The 21,325-nt window shown below is 36.1% G+C and overlaps 2 protein-coding genes and 1 long non-coding RNA gene across 4 annotated transcripts in view; 1 reads left to right on the forward strand and 2 right to left on the reverse strand.

The window, feature by feature from the left end:
• Positions 1-276: 276 nt before the first annotated feature.
• Positions 277-3,546, reverse strand: LOC148657113 (uncharacterized). The gene is made up of 2 exons (XR_015940878.1): positions 2,800-3,546; positions 277-1,141 (listed from the first exon to the last, which is right to left on the reverse strand). It is a non-coding gene; the product is annotated as an uncharacterized LOC148657113 (long non-coding RNA).
• A 2,795-nt stretch (positions 3,547-6,341) lies between these two features.
• On the reverse strand, positions 6,342-16,935 carry gorasp1b (golgi reassembly stacking protein 1b). The gene is made up of 9 exons (XM_088642961.1): positions 16,764-16,935; positions 15,848-15,928; positions 14,417-14,620; positions 13,504-13,590; positions 12,742-12,872; positions 12,398-12,539; positions 10,885-11,011; positions 10,377-10,526; positions 6,342-10,152 (listed from the first exon to the last, which is right to left on the reverse strand). The coding sequence occupies exons 1-9, from the start codon at positions 16,824-16,826 to the stop codon at positions 9,914-9,916; spliced, it is 1,224 nt and encodes a 407-aa protein (XP_088499087.1). The 5' UTR covers positions 16,827-16,935; the 3' UTR covers positions 6,342-9,913.
• A 354-nt stretch (positions 16,936-17,289) lies between these two features.
• The window catches only part of ttc21a (tetratricopeptide repeat domain 21A), a 31,390-nt gene continuing 27,354 nt past the window's right edge, over positions 17,290-21,325 (forward strand). The window contains exons 1-3 of one of the 2 annotated variants that reach the window (XM_088642967.1): positions 17,290-17,538; positions 17,883-18,012; positions 20,253-20,363. In XM_088642967.1, coding sequence (XP_088499093.1) covers positions 17,512-17,538; positions 17,883-18,012; positions 20,253-20,363 — 268 coding nt within the window. In that variant the 5' untranslated portion in view covers positions 17,290-17,511. The remainder of the gene's footprint in view (positions 17,539-17,882; positions 18,013-20,252; positions 20,364-21,325) is intronic. The other variant, XM_088642966.1, reaches the window with a different exon arrangement.

The raw sequence follows: 21,325 nt of genomic DNA on the forward strand, positions 1-21,325 counted from the left end.
AAACAGTAGTTTGCAAATTAGTTGTTAAAATGTCTGTGGATTACTGTATTACTCATATAATTACAGGCAACCAAGTCTGTCTGCCATTTTATACATAATAAGCACGCTGGGTGGTTGTTTGCTTAACCTCTTACTGCTTAAGCCCTCCAGCCCTCCAGAGGCCAGTTCTGGGTCTGGGTCAGGTCTTGAATTCAAGGTAATTATGGCATGAACCACACTTGTGTCAAAGCTCTTGCTTTCAATATATGTGGTGTCCCTCATTTACCCGTGTTCAGGTGTCTGTGAAGCAGAAGTCTCTTTATTTCATATGCATATGGAAGTCCGGCTTGCAACCACAAATAAGTAGCTGAAGATTGTCCTTTATACCTTAAAACAAACCAGTTACTATGACACATTCTAAACAAGTGATAAGACAGCAACACTTGACAAATTATATATAAGTTGCAGACTAGACAACAGTTCTTTTCACGTTCTGGGCGTACAGCCAGCAGCTTTACCAAATACAGTACATGCCCTTTATCTTACTGACCAAGGACAGGCAGCATCTTTATATATTTGGGTGGAAAGCCAACTTCAAGCCACTAGTCTGCATAGTTTGCAAAAATACAAAAACAAGAAATGATATTATCTCACTTCCCAGGTGTCTCTCTTATTTCTTTACCCAGTTATTCTAATCTTTTGTCTGCACCGTTGTTACTGATAATATTTCTGTATGATGTTTAGAATGTGAGGAGCCGAGTCTATATCTTATTTCCATTCTAAAAGGTTCAGTTCATGCAATTTGTTGGATTAATTAAAGAGGGAAGTGTGATATCTCTCTTTATAACAAATTGTGTTAGGCTTCCTTTTGAGGGAGGAATTTTAGTGATAAATGAAGAACTACATTTAATGAAGTCATTAAATGGTAAACAGTTCCGTTAATAGTCTACACAGAGTCCTTATATAGGTACCTCATTCTCAAACCTGAAAATTCAGGGAAATTTTCTCAGTATTACATAGGCCCCTCAAGAACTAAACTTCAGTCTTATCTGGAGGCCAGACGCCAAACCAGTTCTCCAGGACATAAAATCCAGGTCCTTTCACCTTTGAAAATGTAGGGAAGTTTTAAACTTTTGGATTCCCACATCTGCCCATCAGGAGCCTGTTCAGGAGAGAGAGACAGATGGAACAGTTGTAGCCAATCAGAGAGAGGGGAAGCACAGTGGAGCCCAAGATGGAGTCCATCCAGAAGTGAGTTCTGGAAAGTGGAGCAACATTGAGAACTCTAGAACTAGAACTCTAGCTCAGCTCATTTCAGTTTATTAGCAAATCACTTCAGATTCTTCAGGCACATATACTTATCGTATAGTACATTTTTAAAAATAACTACTTGTAAAGGTATTTTGGCACACAATTGAAGGAAATTGAACATAACAGGTGTATCATATTTTCTACCCCGTCTTCTGAGTGCCAGAGAATACAGTGCCCGGTTTGCTGTTGAACGTGATTCGTGTGTAGGAATGTTTACATTCAATTTCATCCCATTGTTTTGCATTTAGTCAGGAACAGATTTTAACACACACCTATTTCTTATAAGGACTCTACTAGCATTCATTTAAAGAAACCATGTGAATATATGCCAAGTATATTTCTATGATAATATAATTTATTTATCCAAATGATACAATAGCAATTCAATATATTATTTTTAATGTTTTCCCAGAACTGAAATTCCACTAACAGAGCAGAAGAATCCTACTTAGCAGTGTTGTATACCAACAGAGAACTGACATCCGCAAAGAAACTCTTTCAGTTCTTTTCAATTCTCTATCAATGCAAAATACCAAGTGAAGACGTTCATATAACAGCAATATTTAAACTGTCCATAACTGCTTCACCTTATTTCTCTAGTGGGACTTAAATGAGTCACACAATGTAGTGTTTGTTTGCTTTTCTTTTACTCATATCCTGTTTGGATTAATATTGCTCAGACTGCTCACATTTTAACAGGCCCCACCTGTGTGATTTCTGTTTATCTTTTCTGTACGATGTGTTGTGGTGAAGTTCCTTCTGTGTGTGATTTTCACAGAAGGGAAATGCATGTAAATTTGCCAGGGACCTCCTGCTGCCTTCTGGGGGAAGATAATGTGCCTTGAGAGCAGTCTGTGTGACCGACAATCCAAGTCTTCAGTCAGCCAAGCATTTAACAGAAATGCTGCAACTTGGAAATGCAAAAAGCCAAAGATGTTTTAAATTTGTTTTCCTGAGTGTATGTTATAGTACACATTCTGAGGGCATTCTGATCTTGCCATCCACTCCTTCATAAAAAGTTTTGTGGAATGCATTGTAATACTAGAATTTACCCTATTCTTATACCTGTATTTATCCACCTATGTTTAGAAGACCTTAAAGTGTCCGTTTTGGAGCATTAGAATACCTTTTAATGTGCCTTTATTCAGAAACAATTTGGAGAAAACTAATTTTGATTTTGCCAGTAAGACCACACTTTTATAGTTTGTTTATAGTTATAGTTTGTAGTTTATAGTTTATAGTTTGGTGGTGGTGGAGGGGAGTCCCCATTACCTGTAAAGCGCTTTGAGTGGAGTGTCCAGAAAAAGCGCTATATAAGTGTAAGCAATTATTATTATTATTATTATTATTATTATTATTATTATTATTTATAAAAATCTTCATGGCCCATATTAATATTAAGACAGTGAAAATATTCTAGTTAAATCTTAAATATTGTTAAAGTTGCAGACACTAATTAAATGCCTGACCATTTTGTCATTGCAATGAAACATTTTCTATTACAATTACTTTCTATGAACTGATCTCCATATTTCTTCATTAGGAGAGAGCTCAGGAAGTCCATCTGAACCACTTCACCAATGCGATCTCAGATGTAAGTGTCAGTTCCGACGTCGGTGTGATCATTAAGGCAGATGTGAGGTTTTCCTGCTACGTGCAATCATCTTGAAAAGACTCAGGCTTCACTGAGACTGAATTTCCTTTTTTAATGATCATCAGATGAGTACCTGAGGTATACAGTATTGAGACAACAGCCTATCATTAATAAAAGCAGAGATTGTCAGATATTTTTAATTGGGTTTACACAGTTTGAACTTTTTTTTTTAAAAGTTATTTTGATTCTGATAATAAAGAGCAGATAGTATAAGCAGCATTTCAAAAATAGGAAAGAAGGAAAAAATATTCAACTGTGATTGATCATGCTATATCCATATAAAACAATGTGTTGAACTTGTGTTAATTTTTTCCACACTTAGAAATGTAATTAGCTTTGTTTCAAATTGACATGAAGAGCTTAGCAAAGAAATTTTTGGTTTGTTTGACTTGTTTTGTTGACTAGCATTCTCTAGTCGTCCTCAGATCTGGTCCCAAATAATCTTACAGGAAGACTATTTGGGACCAGATCTGAGGATGACTAGAAAATGTTAATTTCTTTGTGGTTGTGGTCTGTTTGTTTGCTTGTGCGGGAGTAGCTGTGAACTGACTGTGTTTTTTAATGTGTGTTTTTTAGTGTTTTATTGTGTATTGAAGGCTTCCCCGAGTCACAGGCCATGTCACTGGGATGCAGTTGGAGACCTTATCACATCTTTACATAAAGTCTCTTCTCATCTGCATGCTTTCAAAGCTCAGACATCCTAAACTGTCAAAAGTCAGTCCTTGTCAAGAGGAAAGATTGTAGAAGCCTTTTTTTCCAAGTTCTGGAATGTGAAAGGTGTGAATCTTTAAAGATTTGAAATTTAAATAACATCTCTGCTTGTTCCTATCACTTCAAAGTGTGAGATGTCCAATTTTATGGCACAGATGCCAAAGGATATGTGCTGTCTGTTGGGCTTTTTTATTTCTTACACAATAAACATCTTACTAGTTACCAACCCTTTTGGGGATAGTATACAGTATGTTTATTTCTCAGGTGAGGTTCACATTTTGTTAGTTTAACACTTATTTCAGAAGCACAAATTGTAGGAAAACATTTCATTCCAGGTATTTGTTCATTTAGGCATTTATTTTTTAAGAACTTGGGAGCAATAAAAGTGAAAAGACACTTAATCCTTCACTTTACAGATATGTTCTGGTGACTCACCTAGCCAAACAGGTTCATCAAGAATCTTTCTGCTTGCTAATCCAAGCTGGTTTGAAGTATTTATCTTTAGAGAGAACAGCCCTTCTACAGAGGACATACAGCAGTATGCACAGGGTAAGACAATATGGTTCAGTAAAGCACCAGAGTTCAAATTAAATTGGGATTCATACAAGGAGATTATAAAATATCTGAGCAGTGAAAATGAATACCATATGACTGCAAGGATCTAGAGCTGCCCATAAAGGCAATTAATTAAAAATTAACTATTAATAACAAGATATACAAATAGTTTAAGATGTCACTACGATACGATTTCACTTAGTACCAAATTTAATATTTTTTTGTTTGGATGCAATACTCAAATAGCACAAGGTGTACAACAGTATTCGAAGACTTTCAAAGTATTCATCATCATTATCATCACAGAAATGTAAACATTTTCTCACCACACAAAAAAAGACACCTTGTGTGACATACTGTAAGAGATACCTGCAGAACATACACACAAATCTGCAGCGTGTCCTACAGATGCTGTTCATGGTTTTCTAGTTCCAATTTCCCTTCACATTTTGGAGAGGAACATTTGCTCAATGACTTGCTGATGTACAGTAGATGTTTTATTTGCCTTTTAGTTCGAATTCTGAAACACAGGCAAACCTAAAATAGTTTCCACTTCAAATTGCCTTGAAAAACAACTGTCTGGGATTTTTGTCACCCCATGAGACTGTTTGTGTGCACTGATGGTAAAACAAAAGTCTGGCAAAAATTACAATGTGTTATTTCTCCCTCAGACCAAAGCTCAAATTGCCTGCCTGTTGGCATATTAAAATATGTGGTATCTTGGAAAACTGAATTTAAATAAATTGAAAAAAAACCAACAACAGTGACAGAAAATGAAACCGGTTATTTTGAAAAGGTTTCCCCCCCGATGTGCAAAACTCTAGCATTAAGTCAATTATTATTGCTAAACACAAACACAACTATGACTTAAATCACATTTATGCCATTACCAGTTTTTCCACACAAAATGAATAAATCAATAAATAAAACAAGACATTTACTTCGTATTAGGATTCCTTAATTTACCTTGTTTTACCGAAATGGTCTAAATCTTATCTGTTCAAATAAAAAACAACAGGATCTACTGGAAAAGGGAATAATTAGTTTGTAATGCAGTACCCCTTTTTAGACTTCATGGGCTGAGCAACATCAGATCAAAGAGGGATGATTCCTTTGCTGGTGCTCTTGATAACATACAAATCAGACTCAGAGCCAATCTTGGTAAAAACAAAATCACTGATCTAGTGGGAGGATTTCAAAACAAGCTAACTCGCAGTATAGTATGTTTTCATAGATACAAAGCCTCTGTTGGTCGTTTGGAAATGTGATTCATTATTTCACTGAATGATTGGCACAAGTAGTTTTAAGTGCTTTAGTTCAATATTCTTTACAAGTAGCTGACACATAATCAACCTAGATGTTTTATTCAAAAAGTGTTGCTGCAATATGTATATTAAGTTTTACATATGAAAGCCTTTAAATCTCAGTACAGTCTGTCATTCATATAAGATAGTGTCCCACTGTCCAAATACTGTGTGCACTAGCAAATATAACATGAAAAAAAACTAGTTCCTGATTTCTTTTGAAATGGTGTTTCTCAGCTTTGCAACAAAAGGTCCTGTTACCCAGAGTGTAAGAATATTTACTGTAACACACAGTAAGGTAGGATCAGCTGAGAGAAAATTGAGCTGGAGAGGAGTGAACAGATAACATATCAGCTAGATACTGAGGAGCCATAACATGTAGAGTGTGTTTTAACAAATTTATTTTAAAATGTAAACAATAAGTATAAAACTTTATTTCTGTGCAATTCCATGCGTATGTTTTATCATATTAAAACAGTGTTCAACCTAGTGATTTCAAGTGACCACAAGCATTAGTACACATTCATTTTAAATTTCAGAATGTAAAACATAGTATTAACAGAATCGCTATCAAGCATTGAGTTAGAACAACACAGTTGCGTAGAGGAACAAGGTTCTGGCTTTTGTTTGGTCAAACGAGTTTAAGGGTGAAAACTTCAAATACAGCGGAAACTGAATTATTGGAGCACTAAGATACACTGTCAAATCCTTTTAACAATTCTTTACTTACAGTATATCAAGTTAGTCTGACTTTGATTATTGATGTCTATTGTGCAACACTATGTACTACAATAATCAAAAAGGGATTAGATATAAAGACAAAATGCAACAGTTGTAATGTTTTTATTTTGATTTTATAAATATACATTATCAAAGTTCCAGTGCTTATTTTTGTTTTGGCTTCAAAAGCTGTAAAAGAAACTATACCCATCATCCAACATTACCTTTTGCATTTTGCTTTGAATCCACATTCAGTGTTACTAAGATATCATTGCTTGACTTTTAAAGACAACCCCACATTCTTTTTTCTAAAATGTGTTCATTCTTTTGTCTAACAGTAACAATATGAAAAAAAGTTCCAGAAAAGATTAATCATAATTCAAATTAGAATAAAACCAAAATATACACCAAATAATCGAATTATACAAAAGAAATATATCAATTAGTTTCTGGGAAAGTATTGTAAAGTGTATTGTTGAGAAGGCTACAAGTCCAACTGATTACATTGCATAGTGCATAAAAACAGTTTTAATATAATTTCCCAAATTAATACACAAAGAATGTCCAATAATATGTAATTTACCAATACTTGCCCAGGCTCAAGGAACTTCATCTGATATTTGTGTAATCTGACATAATTTTATGTAAACAATGTAAAATAGTTACCATTTAAAACATACCAGGAAACGATGAAACAGTTTGTGTCTTATGAAAACACTGTTGATATACTCTTAATATTAGATATGACACATATATATTACTTTCAATATAATAGCAAAGCATTTTAGCTTTATTTCAAGCTAATTTATTTAATATCACTAAAGTAAATAAAATACCAGGTCGAATTCTTGTCTTATGGTTTAGTTCACCACAAAATACACTTGAATAAAAACATTTCTCCTACGGTCCACTCAAAAACACACTTCCCATTTGTGCATACCAAAAACCACAGACCAAAAATTGTTTCATTTTATCTGCCTGTTTGCAATGAGACCTGCGTTCTTTAGACTTGAATTCATTAAAACAATTTCTCCACTTTTTTGGGGAACCATTCCATAAAGTAAAGCATATATTTGGGGTTTGGGGATCAAGAAATATCACTAACAGTGATAAATGCATAAAGCAACAGCAACTGTACATCAATACCACTTTAAGCTGTGACTGGCTTTAAAGTTGCCTTTAAGGGTAGCAGATGGTTAAAGAGCTGGTACAGAAAAAGACAATTTCCTTGTGTCAAATATGGCTAATTTCATTTAGCTTTTCTCCTTAAACACAGAAGATACAATTTAAAAACCTGCTTTCAAACAGAATTGTTTTTGAAAACATTATTTTATCATTCATTGTTCTACTGTATGTACAAATCACTATATTTACATACATATCACTTTTAAAAGGTGGCAGTAAAAATTAATTGCAGTGGTCATAAGGTAGGTAGGTTAGGTCCCCTTTTCAGGCCATAAAGGCACATGGGGAATGGGGGGCAAGGGCCACCATTTTTTTGACCACCCAACACTGGAGGTGGAGGTGATGTGGGTAGCATCACGCTCCGGCAGGCCTATTACCCCCGGAAGGATTAACCTCCCTACTCTTACTCATTTGGAAAACAGGATGACAGGACCTGGGAGCCATCTGGAAGGAATAAGAGCAAACTCCATCACTTGCCCCTACCTGGGATTGAACCCGGGACCTTAAGGTCAGGAGCTAGACGCCCTTGCCGTCTGAGCTACCACAGCTCGCAGCAATCATAATGTGAACAAAATATGGTCATTCTGAACTATTACACTTTAGATTTTGAATGCAAATCTGCAATATTAACTTGTCATAGGTGTTTTTAACTGAACTATTCAAAATGGTAAGGAGTTTTGAAACTCGGCCTAAGAAGACGAAAATGAAGTAAACATGAAGTAAAAATACGTTAGCTTGGTTGTCTTATGCATATTCTTGCCTCACCACTTCCTATTTCTCACATACAAAAATTATCAGTAAAGAGTCCTATCAATCATCATTTTGTAGTGAAAAGAAACATCCTTATAATAAAAGAAACACAGTCTTATAATAAATTAGAGTTTTCCTTGTAGAAAGTTATGCTCATCTGTGTGCAAAACAAGATTTTAAAACAAAGATAAATATAAATATTTGACTTCCGTGCAAGATTGAAGTAACAGCAATGTTTTGGTGTATTAATTTACTGCACTTTAAAAAGTATTTTGTGAAGGATTTCATGTTATCAAAAAGTAAAAACAATGATTAATTCAGTTTGATCTTGACAAAAAAAAAGATGTAATCCCCAGATTTTACCAATTTAAAAAGAAAAGGAAAGTTTAGCATTAGAGAAAGAGGTTAGCCTACAAAACCACTCCATCGTTCAAACGAGATGACCCTATAAAGCACTCTGTGCTTGGAAATAACTTTAAAAAAATCTCCCCCTGAAGTTCCAATCCTAAAAGAAAAGGATAGAAAATGCAAATACAGAATGTTTCGGCATTAAAACTTCACTTATTATCAGAGAGCCTTATTCCAGGTAAGAGTCATGACAACCCAGAGCCCACTCCAGAAGCAGAAGGCGGGACAACTCCCTGGACAGGACATGAGTTTATCACAGGGCATGAGCACAAGCACACATGGACAATTTAGAGACACCAATTACTGTAGCCTGTCAGAATCTTTGGAAGGTGGGAAGAAACTGCTGCTCCTACCAAACAAGCACATGAACATGGGAAGAACATGCAAGCCTTCCACGGAAGTATCCAATGTGGAATCAAACGATTATTCCACTTGCTCCGAATTAAACCTTGCACTCAATGTCAGTAGGTCTCTTATTAGTGTTAAGAGTTTGGCTAGTGCGAGGTATTGGAAGCAGAACTAGTAGGGAAACTCTATCATTAGTTCAATGAAGCTTAAAATAATGCATTCACCTGCAGCCTTCTGTTTATACCAAAAAACACAATGCCATATACACCTGGAAAACATCAGTGCTTCGATTAATGGTGTAATGCCAAACTTATACTTTTTTTAGCATCCCCAATTCTCATGGATCTTCCCAGATCAATATGACTCAGATCATATTGTGGGCCTGCCTTCCTGCCTTTTTATAAAGTGATCACAAAATTTTGAGGAATCATAAAGGTGACATATAGTAATAAAAGAGTTCTGTGAAAGATTTCAGAAAAAAACCTTTGATTAAATTAATTTTGCAGATTTGTTAGATTCTATGGTCTTTTGTGTAGGCCTATAGTGACAAGACAGTTTCTTAACATTATCTCCAGATGTTTGAAAAGGTGAGGTCCAACACCTTAGAACACATTGCAGCAGATTTAGAGATCCAACTTATCACCAGTCCTAGATTTAATTTTAAGTAAGCAGATCCATGATTTGCTTACTTACTGTGGATCAAGGGATGCAAAACTGCATGTTTGTGTGAAATTAAACCTCTCTATATTTGGTAAAATATTAATCCAAACTACAGTATGCATCATTATAGAAATGTTCATCGTGATAGGTTCATTTTTAGCCTAGGGTCCTATGTAAAAGAGAGCACTCTTTAAAAGATACATTTCTAATAGAGCTTTGTGCTCCACTGAAAACTGTGTTTCTGGTCTTATTTGGTATAACAGGAGGCATCTTAAATGGACGAGAATCTCAGCAGCTAAAAAACCCTTTGTCAAGGCCCAGAGACCTATTACTGTGGTAAAGATTCTAGGCGTTCACTCTCAGTAGTTTCTGGGGATATAAAGTCTTGCTGAAGAGAATCCTCTGACTTCACAGGTAGGCTCTGGACATCAGGGAATTCTGTACCTGTAACCTCAGCGGTTACAGTGTCCCCTGTGAACGAGTCAGGTGGCTGAAGAGAAGAGGAATCCCAGCTAGGCTCCTGGTCCGATTCCAACACTTCTACAGGTGAAGGCAGCAACTCAGAAACTGCAGAAACATAAAAATGCACACGGTTTAACAGCAGCGAAAATAAACATGTACTAGCAGTAATGTACTAACAGGGAATAAACCAGATATCTTATTAATCCTTTATAACTTAGATGTTCAGAAATTTAAAACAAAATGTCTGTAGGTCTTCCGAACTGGCTACAAAATGTCACATAAATGGAACAGAACTTCATAGTTTCAAATTTTTTCATTCCTTAACTTACCAAGACCAGGTGCACTTTCATTATGAACGGTTGCTGTATACTCCGTTAACAGGGAAGTCTTTGAAGCATCAATGACCGGGAGAGACAAATCCAGTATCTGGCTCAGATCTGTGAGCTCCGATACAGAGGCTTCAGGCAGATTTGTAAAACCTAAGTTATAGAAAAAGAGAAAATCCTTATTCCAACAGTTTTTCTCACGGGCTTAGGAAAAATTAATCAGTTTCCCTAAATAATAAATCATCAATTCTTTATTCTTTTCAAGTGTCTTGCTTTCTTCTGAAACTGTGGTCTTTTATATACTGAAAAATGGTTTGAGATGATTGCTTTTAAAGGTTTGATAAAAAATAAATTTAGTGTTATCTCTATTTATCTTTTGGTGAGATCATAATCACTGGTGTCTCTAACCTACAAGATCACAGAATATGCTTTATTTTATACCAAACGCTTATCAGAAATGTTTTTGCTACAACGCAGTTTTTGAGTAGTGTCTGAATGCACATGATTGTACCTGGATCCATGACCCGCTGAATAGGGGGAGGCAGTGGAGAGTCCTCTATGGGTCGGCCGAAGGCCTGCTGACCCAGGCTCTGGGCCTCCTCAGTGTTGTCCTGAACTGAAGGAGCCACTAGTGGAACCTGGTGTGAATTGAACAATGGAATATTCAAAGTCATATTCAAGCACTATGTACATGTTCATGGGCATATATTAATACAAAGTTATGATTGTTATGATACAGGGGAGTGCTGTCTTAATATGAAAATAAAAATCTTGATGCCAATTTACAAGACAAAATGCCCCCTACAGTCACACCCACATATTTATAAATACTATTTTTTCAAAAAGTGATGATTTCACACTTCAGCTTGCTCTCCATGAGACACACAGACAGGGAGGGAGAGAGAAGCTTGGGGTAAGAGCACAGGGTCAGCCATTTACACAGCACCCCTGGAGCAGTTGGGGTTAAGGGCCTTGCTCAGTGCACCAGAATAGGATTCCTCTGCCGGTCACGGAATTTGAACCGGCAACCTTCCAGCCACAGGCACAGATCCTTAGCCACAGAGCCACCATATAAGTGTCCAGTGCAACAAAATCAAGATTAGTTCTCCACACTACCAGCCAGTATTCAACTACTCAATACTGTGTCGCACATGCCAAAGAAGAGAAATCAGCAACAGCCTTATTATTTTAAGTCATGTCATGTTGACCGGCTAAAATGATTACAACAAACAAAATTTGAAGTGCTCATAGCAACAGAAAAGGAGTGGCAGTGTCTATCAAATAATTAGCTTACTTATCACTCAACACACAGAGCAGGACCAGGAGACATGAGCAGAAATCCAAACTAAATTCAAAAGAGTAACATCAGGCATGACTTCATTACACTTAGAGTTGTGGCTCTATGTAAATTTGATTCTCTACAATGCCTAAAAAAACTTTCTGCAATCTAAAATGAGGCAACAAAACGTCCGGTGCTGTGTGCGGCACTATGACACTGTAAACAAGTATACACAAGCCTCCGTCTCTTTTAGTCCAATAGAAATATTGTTTTCGTTTCAAGGCGGTTTGGATCTAAAAATACTACTTACTTCTTAACTCTGCAGGCAGGTCATGCTAGAACATTTCTGCTGTGAAATGTCTGCTGCACACCCTGTATTTATTCTCTCGCACACGTTATTACATTAGTCATTGTGTAGATTAGTGAGCAGAAAGGGCCACATCATGTTGCAAGTCTTGGGAACTCAAATGCAAGTTTGCGACAACTTGGGGACTCAACAGTACTTTCACAAAGTTCACAATTTTGTACTTAATTTGAAATTTGTCGTTTTTTTCTATAACATCAGTGAATTTATTTTGTTACCAAGACTTAATAACCAGTCTGAGAAATTGGTACTGGAATTCCCATTTAAATTGAAAATTACCGGCTACATAAATACACATGAAACATTCAGCTACTCAGTAACCCAATGGTAATAAGCCTCTGTCATAATAAAAAGATAACTTGGAAAGGCTCTCTACTCTACCTCAGTGTAGCCGTTACTTGGTACTTCTGAAGTGGGATTTGTTTCAGGCAGTGGAGATGGTTGCATAATGTCAGTTTTCTTTGGCACGACAAGATGACAAGGGATCCGATGCAGGTAACCATAACCTATACCACAGCCTAGACTGCAAAGAGGACAAAATATTACACCTTAAACACAAGACTCAAAGGGACAATTATATCTGTACCAGAATAAAACGGTACATATTACTGTTGTTTATATACTATATACATTATTAGTTTCACTGTGCATTAAGGATGAATTTACATTGATTAGTGCACAAAATGAGACTCATTAGGTTAGTTTTGATAATAGTGCTAAATTACCTTCCTTCTCCACCCCAGGCTCCATTGGGGATGACCACCACCTCTCTGCACCTGTCAGTCTCGGTGTTGTAAACCAGCAGCTTCAGGGGCTTTCCCTCGTGGGACTCGATCAGAGAAAATAAATCTTCTGACTGAAACACAAAATAAACTCATTCAACACACCTCCAACAGTTTGATTCAATGCCTGAGTTGTTTGAAGCCACAGAAAAATCTGGTGTTTATTTGCTTCGTGATTTTAATGGCCTTATATAGTGTTATTACTATGTTTTATTACTTTGACATTCTTTCATATAAATGGTCTTTTTGAATTATTGTTTGGGGGGGGGGGGGGGACAGTACAGCATAACAGCATAACACAGAACAACAATCCCATTTTCAGACATGCCCCCCCACCCTCAATCCCCCAAAACCCTCCCTATTGGGTAAATAGTCCCCTATCTCCTCTCCTTAATTCATCATCCCTGCCCTGGTGGCAATTCCATCCCAAACCAGCCACAGAGGATCCCCAAAACCCCATCAAATAATGCCATTTAAGGGCAGATTCAACAGCACGTTGATGGCGTCCTCTGCTGGTCCCCAACCTTCGATAACTGTGGACACGTGCACTAGTGAGCTTTGTACTTAGGGAATTTAAAAAAAGAAAAGGCTCACTGACACCAGGAAAGGTACTGGGGAATCATGCTTTTAGCAGTAGTAACGACAGCCAGCCAAGTCTGCCCTGAGACTGCCTGCAATGTGAACATTTCTTAAATTAATACTTACATCCTGTAAGACTTGGTCCGCTCCAACTATGAAGTCTGTATGTGCTCTGAGACCAGCCAGTGCTGCCGGTGAATTAGGTTCAATATCCTAAAATGAAGAAATATGCTTTATTCAGTTCTGTAATTTCAAGGAGAGGCCACCACAATATCTAGTCCTTTCTCCACTACCTACATCTTTGCACACAAACTCACATCAAAATGACATTATTATAGGAAAAGGGTCAAGAAATCTTGTGTGGAACAAAGGAATTTCACTTAAAACAGAAAAAAACATTGTGAATGCTGTACTAAAACAATAGAAGCTGCCAACACTAATTTTTTTTACATTTATTTTAATCTTCGCTTGTGTATGAGAACTGCAGATGGCATTAGGGGTAAAAGATTCATTAATTGTATTCAACATTTTTTTTTCAAAAACAGAACATACCTTCCATTTCTACACCCTATAGATAGCTACTTAAAAGTCATTCAAATGTATAACTTAAAATGCACTGTACTTTCCATATCTCTCTAAGCATTTAAAGCAGGGGTGTCCAACGCAGTTCCTGTAGGGCCTAGTGACCTCTGCTTTTTGTTGAAACCTGACCTCTCGGTCTATGAATTTAATGAAATGCATAAGAAAAAACTAAGAAGTACACATAACTGTACCTTTAAAGAAGTGTTTTGAGTAATCAACTGTAGAACACCATAAGTAACATCCCATATACGTCTAAGAAAATAATTAGGTTAATTGTTCAATTGTCTGCTCGAGTTAAGAAATAAAAAACAACAGAGATTATGCCCTTTGAGATCCCTGATTTAAATGATATATTAATAGATAACAATATAACAATAATAATCTACATTTCTTTAAGCAATTCAGCTGATAGACCTTTTAATGAACAAAACACCACTAATTGCACAACTCTGCTCACCAGAACATGCCAAACATTTTCATTAGCTCCTTGGAAGCTGCAAAACCTGACACTGGCCCCGAGCAGTCCCTGTCCACCCCACATGTTACTGGGCACAACTTCGATCTCTCGCATTTTCATGGCTTTAATGCTGAACACTTCAAGCTTCACTGGCTTTTCAACGTTTGCTTTCAGCAGATCTTTCAGCATGTCATTCTCCTTGTTCTAAAGGCAAAACAGTAAAAACAAGACTTAAACAAGAGAAAACATTGTTAAGCCTAAACACATTTATGAATAATAATCATAAATAAACCTTACATTTCTATAGTGCTTTCTAGACACTCCACTCGAAGCGCTTTACAGGTAATGGGGACTCCCCTCCACCAACACCAATGTGTAGCACCTACCTAGATAATGCAACACCAGCCAAAGTGCACATAATACACTCACCACACTTCAGCTATCAGAGTGGAATAGAGCAGAGTAGTAAAGCCACTTGATAGATGGGAAGTATTAGGAGGCCATGATTTGTAAAAGTGAGGGTTAAATTTGGCCACGACACTGGGGTCAAGACCCCTACTCTTTTTGAAAAACACCCTGGGATTTTTAATGACCACAGAGAGTTAGGACCTGGGTTTTACGTCTCATCCGAAGGGCGGTGACTTTTTTTTACAGTATAGTGTCTCTGTCACTATACTGGGGCATTAGGACCCACATAGACCGCAGGGTGAGCGCCCTCTACTAGTGCCACTAACACCTCTTCCACCAGCAACCTTAGGTTTTCCCAGGAACCCATCCAAGTACAGACCAGACTCACACCTGCTGAGCTTCAGTGGGTTGCCTGTTGTGAGTTGAAGGGTGATAGAGCTGCTGGCTATATCATCGTTATAAACACTTCTCATAGAAACCTTAACAGTTCTGCTGCTCTTCTGCACTGTCCTGCTCTTCTGCAATGTTTTACTTAAACCAAACCAATTGAGTTACATTTGCTAAATTGCCTCTTATCATCTGTAAATGTCCTTATGCTCATAAACAGGTGCACAAATCTGATTCAAGCATGTTTTGAAGATCCAAATTCCAATTCTATTAAATATATTTCTGTACATTCTTAAACTTTTATGTTCATCCTCTTTCCGGCAGGTCATTCTTTATGCTAAATAGCTCACTGAAAATTTCCACCAATTACAAAACTCCAATAAAGCATAAAATAACTTTTGAAAGACTACCTATTTGTGAAGAGAGTACTAGTGGTATAGCTAATTCAGTACACTATAGTTTCTGACTACCTGGGTCCTACACAGTATTACATCATACACCTGCTTCCATCTAAAGTGAAAAGTGTGCAAAAATAAGAGGAATAGCACAGGAATACTAACACACATCTATTTACTTGATCTGGAGTCATTGAAGGTGTCACTGTCATGTCAAACCTTAGCAAGTCTGCATACTTACCAGTCTTGTATTTCCTATTGAAACGATAAAATCAAAAAACGGTTCCAGCCCTGCTTTCTCTGATGGCGAATTTTCCTGAACCTAACAATGCAAAAAGATATCACTGAGTTAATTTTACATATACAGAAACCCAAAACGAAGACGAAAAATGTTTTCTGACTTTTAAGCAAAGCAAAAATATTTGTATTTAAATGTAAAGCTCCACAAAGTGTTTTAATTGCTCCTGTATCATAAATTGGGAAGCATTTCACATATACGAAATCACCAATCACACTATGTACGGTTCATCTAATAAGATGCGTTTTAACTGTACATGTGCATGTATGATATCTTCCGACACTTAAAAGTTTTAAACTATGTAATTTGGAATTCGGATAATAACATAATATATTGTACGTTCTATGTACCACTTCCATTAGATAAAGGCACTCTCTATCGTAAATGTATATTAATTCATTGTACCAAATTGCAGATTACTGTACAAACATGGAAGAGACTGTAAGAATTGAATGTATGTGGTGTGAATTAATTAAAATGCAGAGAAACTAATGAATTCTACATGAACGAATAATCCACGAGATCGATTGCTAAAACAGAATTTTCCACTGCACTGTCTGCTTTGAATGCATGATTAATTTGCTGAGGGCCAAAACGCGTTTTAAGAATTTGCGAAAATGAAAAATGAAAATGAAATGATAAAATGAATTTTTATTTGCTGTATTTCATTTTCACTGTCATAAATGCCGTGGTTATGACAATAACATAATACGAAATTATGGTATTATGAAAGCAAGTGCCACCTCATCAAATGATTGTGAGTGGGCAGGCCTAAACAAGACGCCACTATACTCGGAAAAGAGTCCGAAGTTAATTGTGCTGAATGAAACAATTCTGTTTGCAAAGAGCAATTCTGTACCCCATGTACGTGATAGCCTTCTGTTCCTCCCTCAGGCACATCCGAGCTTTGCGATAACCCCATATCTTTATATTATTGTTTTAAAGTATATATTTATGTCGGGAAAGAGATAAGACCGACAGATCCTTCACTCCGTTGCCATACTGGTTTAAACTGATTCCGGCAGGCTTCTGCAAAGAAAAGACGATAACATCGAACTACCATCAAAGTACTTTTTTAAAATTACTTACAAGCGGGCCGCCTCACATTACAAATTACAAGCGGGCCGCCTCACATATAAATGCTCTGTTTGACATATTTTACTGTCTTCGTCTAGTAAAAATGGCCTCACTATATCCATTTAACTTTGTCGTGAACGTAAATAGGTATGTTGTGACTTTAATATTATTATTCGCAACTTAATACGATTATACAAAAAGCCTTTTTATTTAAATAGCCTGAATTTATAAAACAATTAAATGACAGATCACATTTTGTTTCTTTACAGATCCGGTGTTGTTGTTTATTGTTTTCTTAATGTGCAGATAAGAAAATACCCAGCTAATACACAGAAATCGATTGTTTTTGCCTTGGTTGTTGCCTGGCGCAACGGGGTTGTGTAGCAACAAGAGACGCCGAAGCCACTGACAGCGCAGCGGAGCAATAAAGTGTCTCGCTGAACCCTTGTGCAAAAAGAGAAATCAAAGCTGAAAATTCACAGATAATCTGCGGTGCTACGATACATTAAGAACTGAAGTTTTCAGTGAAAATGGCCGAATCAGATCCAACATGTTTGGTATGTTTTAAAGAAAACTTGCAGACCGGTAGTGCTGATTTTATTCGTAAAAGACACACGTGTCCAATTTGAAGAAAGTCAGGTTTCTGTAAGAATACAAATAACGAAACGGCAATAGCAATAACGATAACGATTATACTTTCCATATCTGAAATTTCAGTATTTACACAGTAAAGTGTACAAAATTGCCGGGTGTATTATATGGATAACTCAGACACTTCCTTTCGTTTATAGAAAATGTAGCTTTCGTTATTATAGTAATATTGTAATATCGTAAAATTTCGTAATTATTATTACTCGAGAACGTTGTTTAAATTGTTTCGATCTGCTCTGTATTTTTTCAGGCATCCTTAACTTACTATTCCCGGGAGAAGTATTACCATCACGTTATTCAAGTCGCAAGCGAATATTTAAAAACCTACAACAACGACCCATTACTCCTGTTTTTCAAAGGCTATGGAATCTTAATGGAAGGTAACTGTAAACAATGTAACACTGTTTCCATTGTGATAGTATTAAAACCCATAAAATTACACTGTAAGAAAAATGTGTATGACTGTCATCATCACTCTTAGAGTAGGCAAAGACTAAAATGTCTATTGCAGAACATCCCAAATGATTACATAGAGTTTGAAGAGCTCAATGAATCACTGACGTCGTGTAGTTATTGATTCAAATGTATATGCACCCAAGTATTTACATTACATATTTGCAGTCTGAAATTTACTTTAAGTGATTGTGTCCCAAAACTTAATCATTAAAATCAGTTTTTGAACACAAAATGTATTTTTTATACTAATGTGTTAAATGTATGATTACCCCAAAATAAATATATACAGCATATAATATACTGTATCTACCATTCATAATTATCTGATGATCACACATACAAAATGCTTAACTGTACAGCAAAGACAAATTTGCTATCTCAATACATTTGGATGACACCATAGCTAGTCTGTAACATCAAGAACTGCCAAAATATTAGTGGAGGATTACCCATTTTATACATGCAAAAACAGTTTTATAAACCTCTTCTCGGTTTTTACCAATGTGCCACGAGTTCCTGCTTTTCAAATTCCAGATGATTTTGTGTACAAATTATAGCTCTAAAAAGCATGTGCTTAAATCTAGATTGCTTAGTGGATTTAAGTTATCTTTTCCCGGTATAAACTCTCTGTATTAGAACACTGAAATGAATGATTAGGTTACTCTGAAAAAACAAAGTCCCAGATTAGTATATTTAATAAACTACTGTGTTTTGTACCATATCAAATTGCACAATTGCAAAATTAATGTCCTTAATTTTATAAAAGAAACTGTTTGTATCCAGAAATTCTATCCAATATTTAGATAAATTGATGCATGCAATAGAAAAATAGGTAAATAAGAATTAGTGCATGTTCAAAAGTAAGTGAACGACAAGGTTTATTAGCACAGTCAAAGAGGTAGGTTTAAGCTGGTGTTAAATAATTGGGTACCAAGTTAACCACTCAAAGGGCCAATCACCAGGACAAAGTTTGGGACGTCCTCTTATTATATAAAGGTAAAAATGTAGAATGTGGTCTTATCCATACAAGTTCAGTTCAGTTCAATTCAATTGCCATATGCACAAGTGCAATTAAATGCTTATTTTGCATGTATGCTCCAATACAAAGACATTAAGGAAACGCCAAACTTAAACACAGAAAAGCAGCAGCAACAACAACAAAGTTAAATAACATACAACTTAAATATAAAGTCAGCACAGGCATGAGCAAAAAAAAAACACATCGCTGTGAACAGAATAAGGTTAGTTTTAATGCACCTCATTAACATGATGACATGATGGTGTTCTTATCAACCATGCATAAAACATACATAGCAAAGGATGGTTTTTGATCCATCAACCTCTGGGTTATGGGCCCAGCATGTTTCCTCTGTGCCACTCCGCTGTCCTACACTAACCTTATTCTGTCAGTGAATAGATAGTAGGTCAGGTAAGTGTATTACACCATGCTACGATCTAAAGAGACCTCAGTCAACCTCAGAAAGATTGTTGTAAGTTCTCATCAGTCTTGGGAGAGTCATAAAACCATAGCAAAACAATTTTGGAATTCATCAGTCTACTGTAAAACTATTTTACAACGGAGAAACTTTAAGACCACATTCACTTTAGCTAGATCTCACTGAGCAACAAGAAAACTTATACAGGATGTCCAAAAGAATCCCAGAACCACATCCAAGGATCTCCGGGCCTATCTTGCTGATCCATGTTCATACCTCAACAATACAATACCAGCTGAATAGCAATGGTATTCATGGGAGGGTAGCCAGGAGAAGACCTTTGCTCTCAAAAAAGGACATTGGTGCTCATCTTTAATTTCCAAAAGACCATGTCGAAGATCCTGTAGATTTTCGTAGAGTACCATCATAGAGGGAACTATGAATTCAGAGTCATACCAACATATTCTGGAGGACAGTATACGGCGCTATGTTCATGAGTTGAAGCTGAGACAAAAATGGGACCTCCAACATGAAAATTCCAAGGAATCTACCAAAGAATGGTTTAACAGGGATAATTATATAATTATATATATTTTACAATTATAATTATAGATATATAAAAATATAATTGTAATTATATAATTTCTGTGAAACACATACTTTCAAGCAGCACTGTATGTATTTTAGAATATTGACATGTTGAAATCTTTGCACCTACCTGACTGCAGGTCGTGTTCAAGAAGCAATCAGGGATCTCGAGCAAGTGAAAGACAAACAGGATGTTTCCCTTTGTTGTATTATGGCACTTATCTATGCACATAAACAAAGCAAAACTGTTGGTAAGTACCTCAACATCCTTTAGATATTTTTATATTTGAGTGAAATGTCAGTTACAGTTTTAAAATAAAATTATGACATATCTATTCTCAAGTATACATAATGATTTTTTTGTAGTGTATTCTTTTCAAGGGGACTTATAGTCCTGGAAGTTTCATTCCAACTCAGCTGTTATTGAACTTATTATTGGCTTAACTGGAGCAGTTTAACAGTTATCCCCAGCTGTTCAAATGCTGCTGATTTAAAGTTATCTATAAACACTGCAGGATTAGTGTTGGGAAGATCTGGCATGAAACAACAATTTGTATATTGATAATTAATGTCCTATTTTAGACATCTCACATGATCTTGTTTTTGTTTAGCTTTTTATCCATCATACTACAGAAATTCGTCAATGTGAATGGTTTCTACAAATGTGATTTTAAAAAATGGGGTTATGTGTGTCGTGTTTTTGAGAAACCTAAAAATAGTTATGAGAATCATAGAAGTCCATATAACTGGCATCAAAGCAGAAACAGAAAGTGTACTTGAACACATATATCCTTTCTTGTATATACAATATATGAAATTCTTCAGTTGCCCAATACCAGCAATTCAACTTAAGTATTAGCCAAGTCTACTCTTAAATGGAATTCAGACCTTATTTTAGTATGGTACTATACACAGAATAAGTTTTGGTTTTCTTTAGTTTGAAAAACCATCGAGGCTACTTTTATCATGTTTATATGAATAAACTGCATCTGAGCTGAATAAAAAACATTAGAAAATTTACAAAGTGAAATGAGAAGCTTATCTAGCTTGTATGGTTTCTAGTAGTGATCCAAGGATCCAAGTGATCCAAGGAATAAAATTCAGACTAGAATTTGCTTTACTCTAAAGGTAAAAGTTGGCATTTTAGCTACTGAAGCGATAGCAGCAAGGTTACATGTCAGTTGTCAGTGATATTAGAGCTATGTTCTTTTGT

The sequence above is a fragment of the Lepisosteus platostomus genome, chromosome 8, assembly GCF_059453375.1.
Source record: "Lepisosteus platostomus isolate fLepPlt1 chromosome 8, fLepPlt1.hap1, whole genome shotgun sequence".
NCBI lineage: Eukaryota > Metazoa > Chordata > Actinopteri > Semionotiformes > Lepisosteidae > Lepisosteus > Lepisosteus platostomus.

What these genes read in the sequence shown, in the direction of transcription:
- gorasp1b (XM_088642961.1), bottom strand. Translation starts at nt 16,826, where the DNA reads ATGGGGTTATCGCAAAGCTCGGATGTGCCTGAGGGAGGAACAGAAGGC. An exon ending in CAATAGGAAATACAAGACTG is followed by an intron (nt 14,621 to 15,847) that starts GTAAGTATGCAG and finishes TTTTGCCTTTAG; the next exon opens with AACAAGGAGAATGACATGCT. An exon ending in TGAAAGTGCACCTGGTCTTG is followed by an intron (nt 10,153 to 10,376) that starts GTAAGTTAAGGA and finishes ATGTTTCTGCAG; the next exon opens with TTTCTGAGTTGCTGCCTTCA.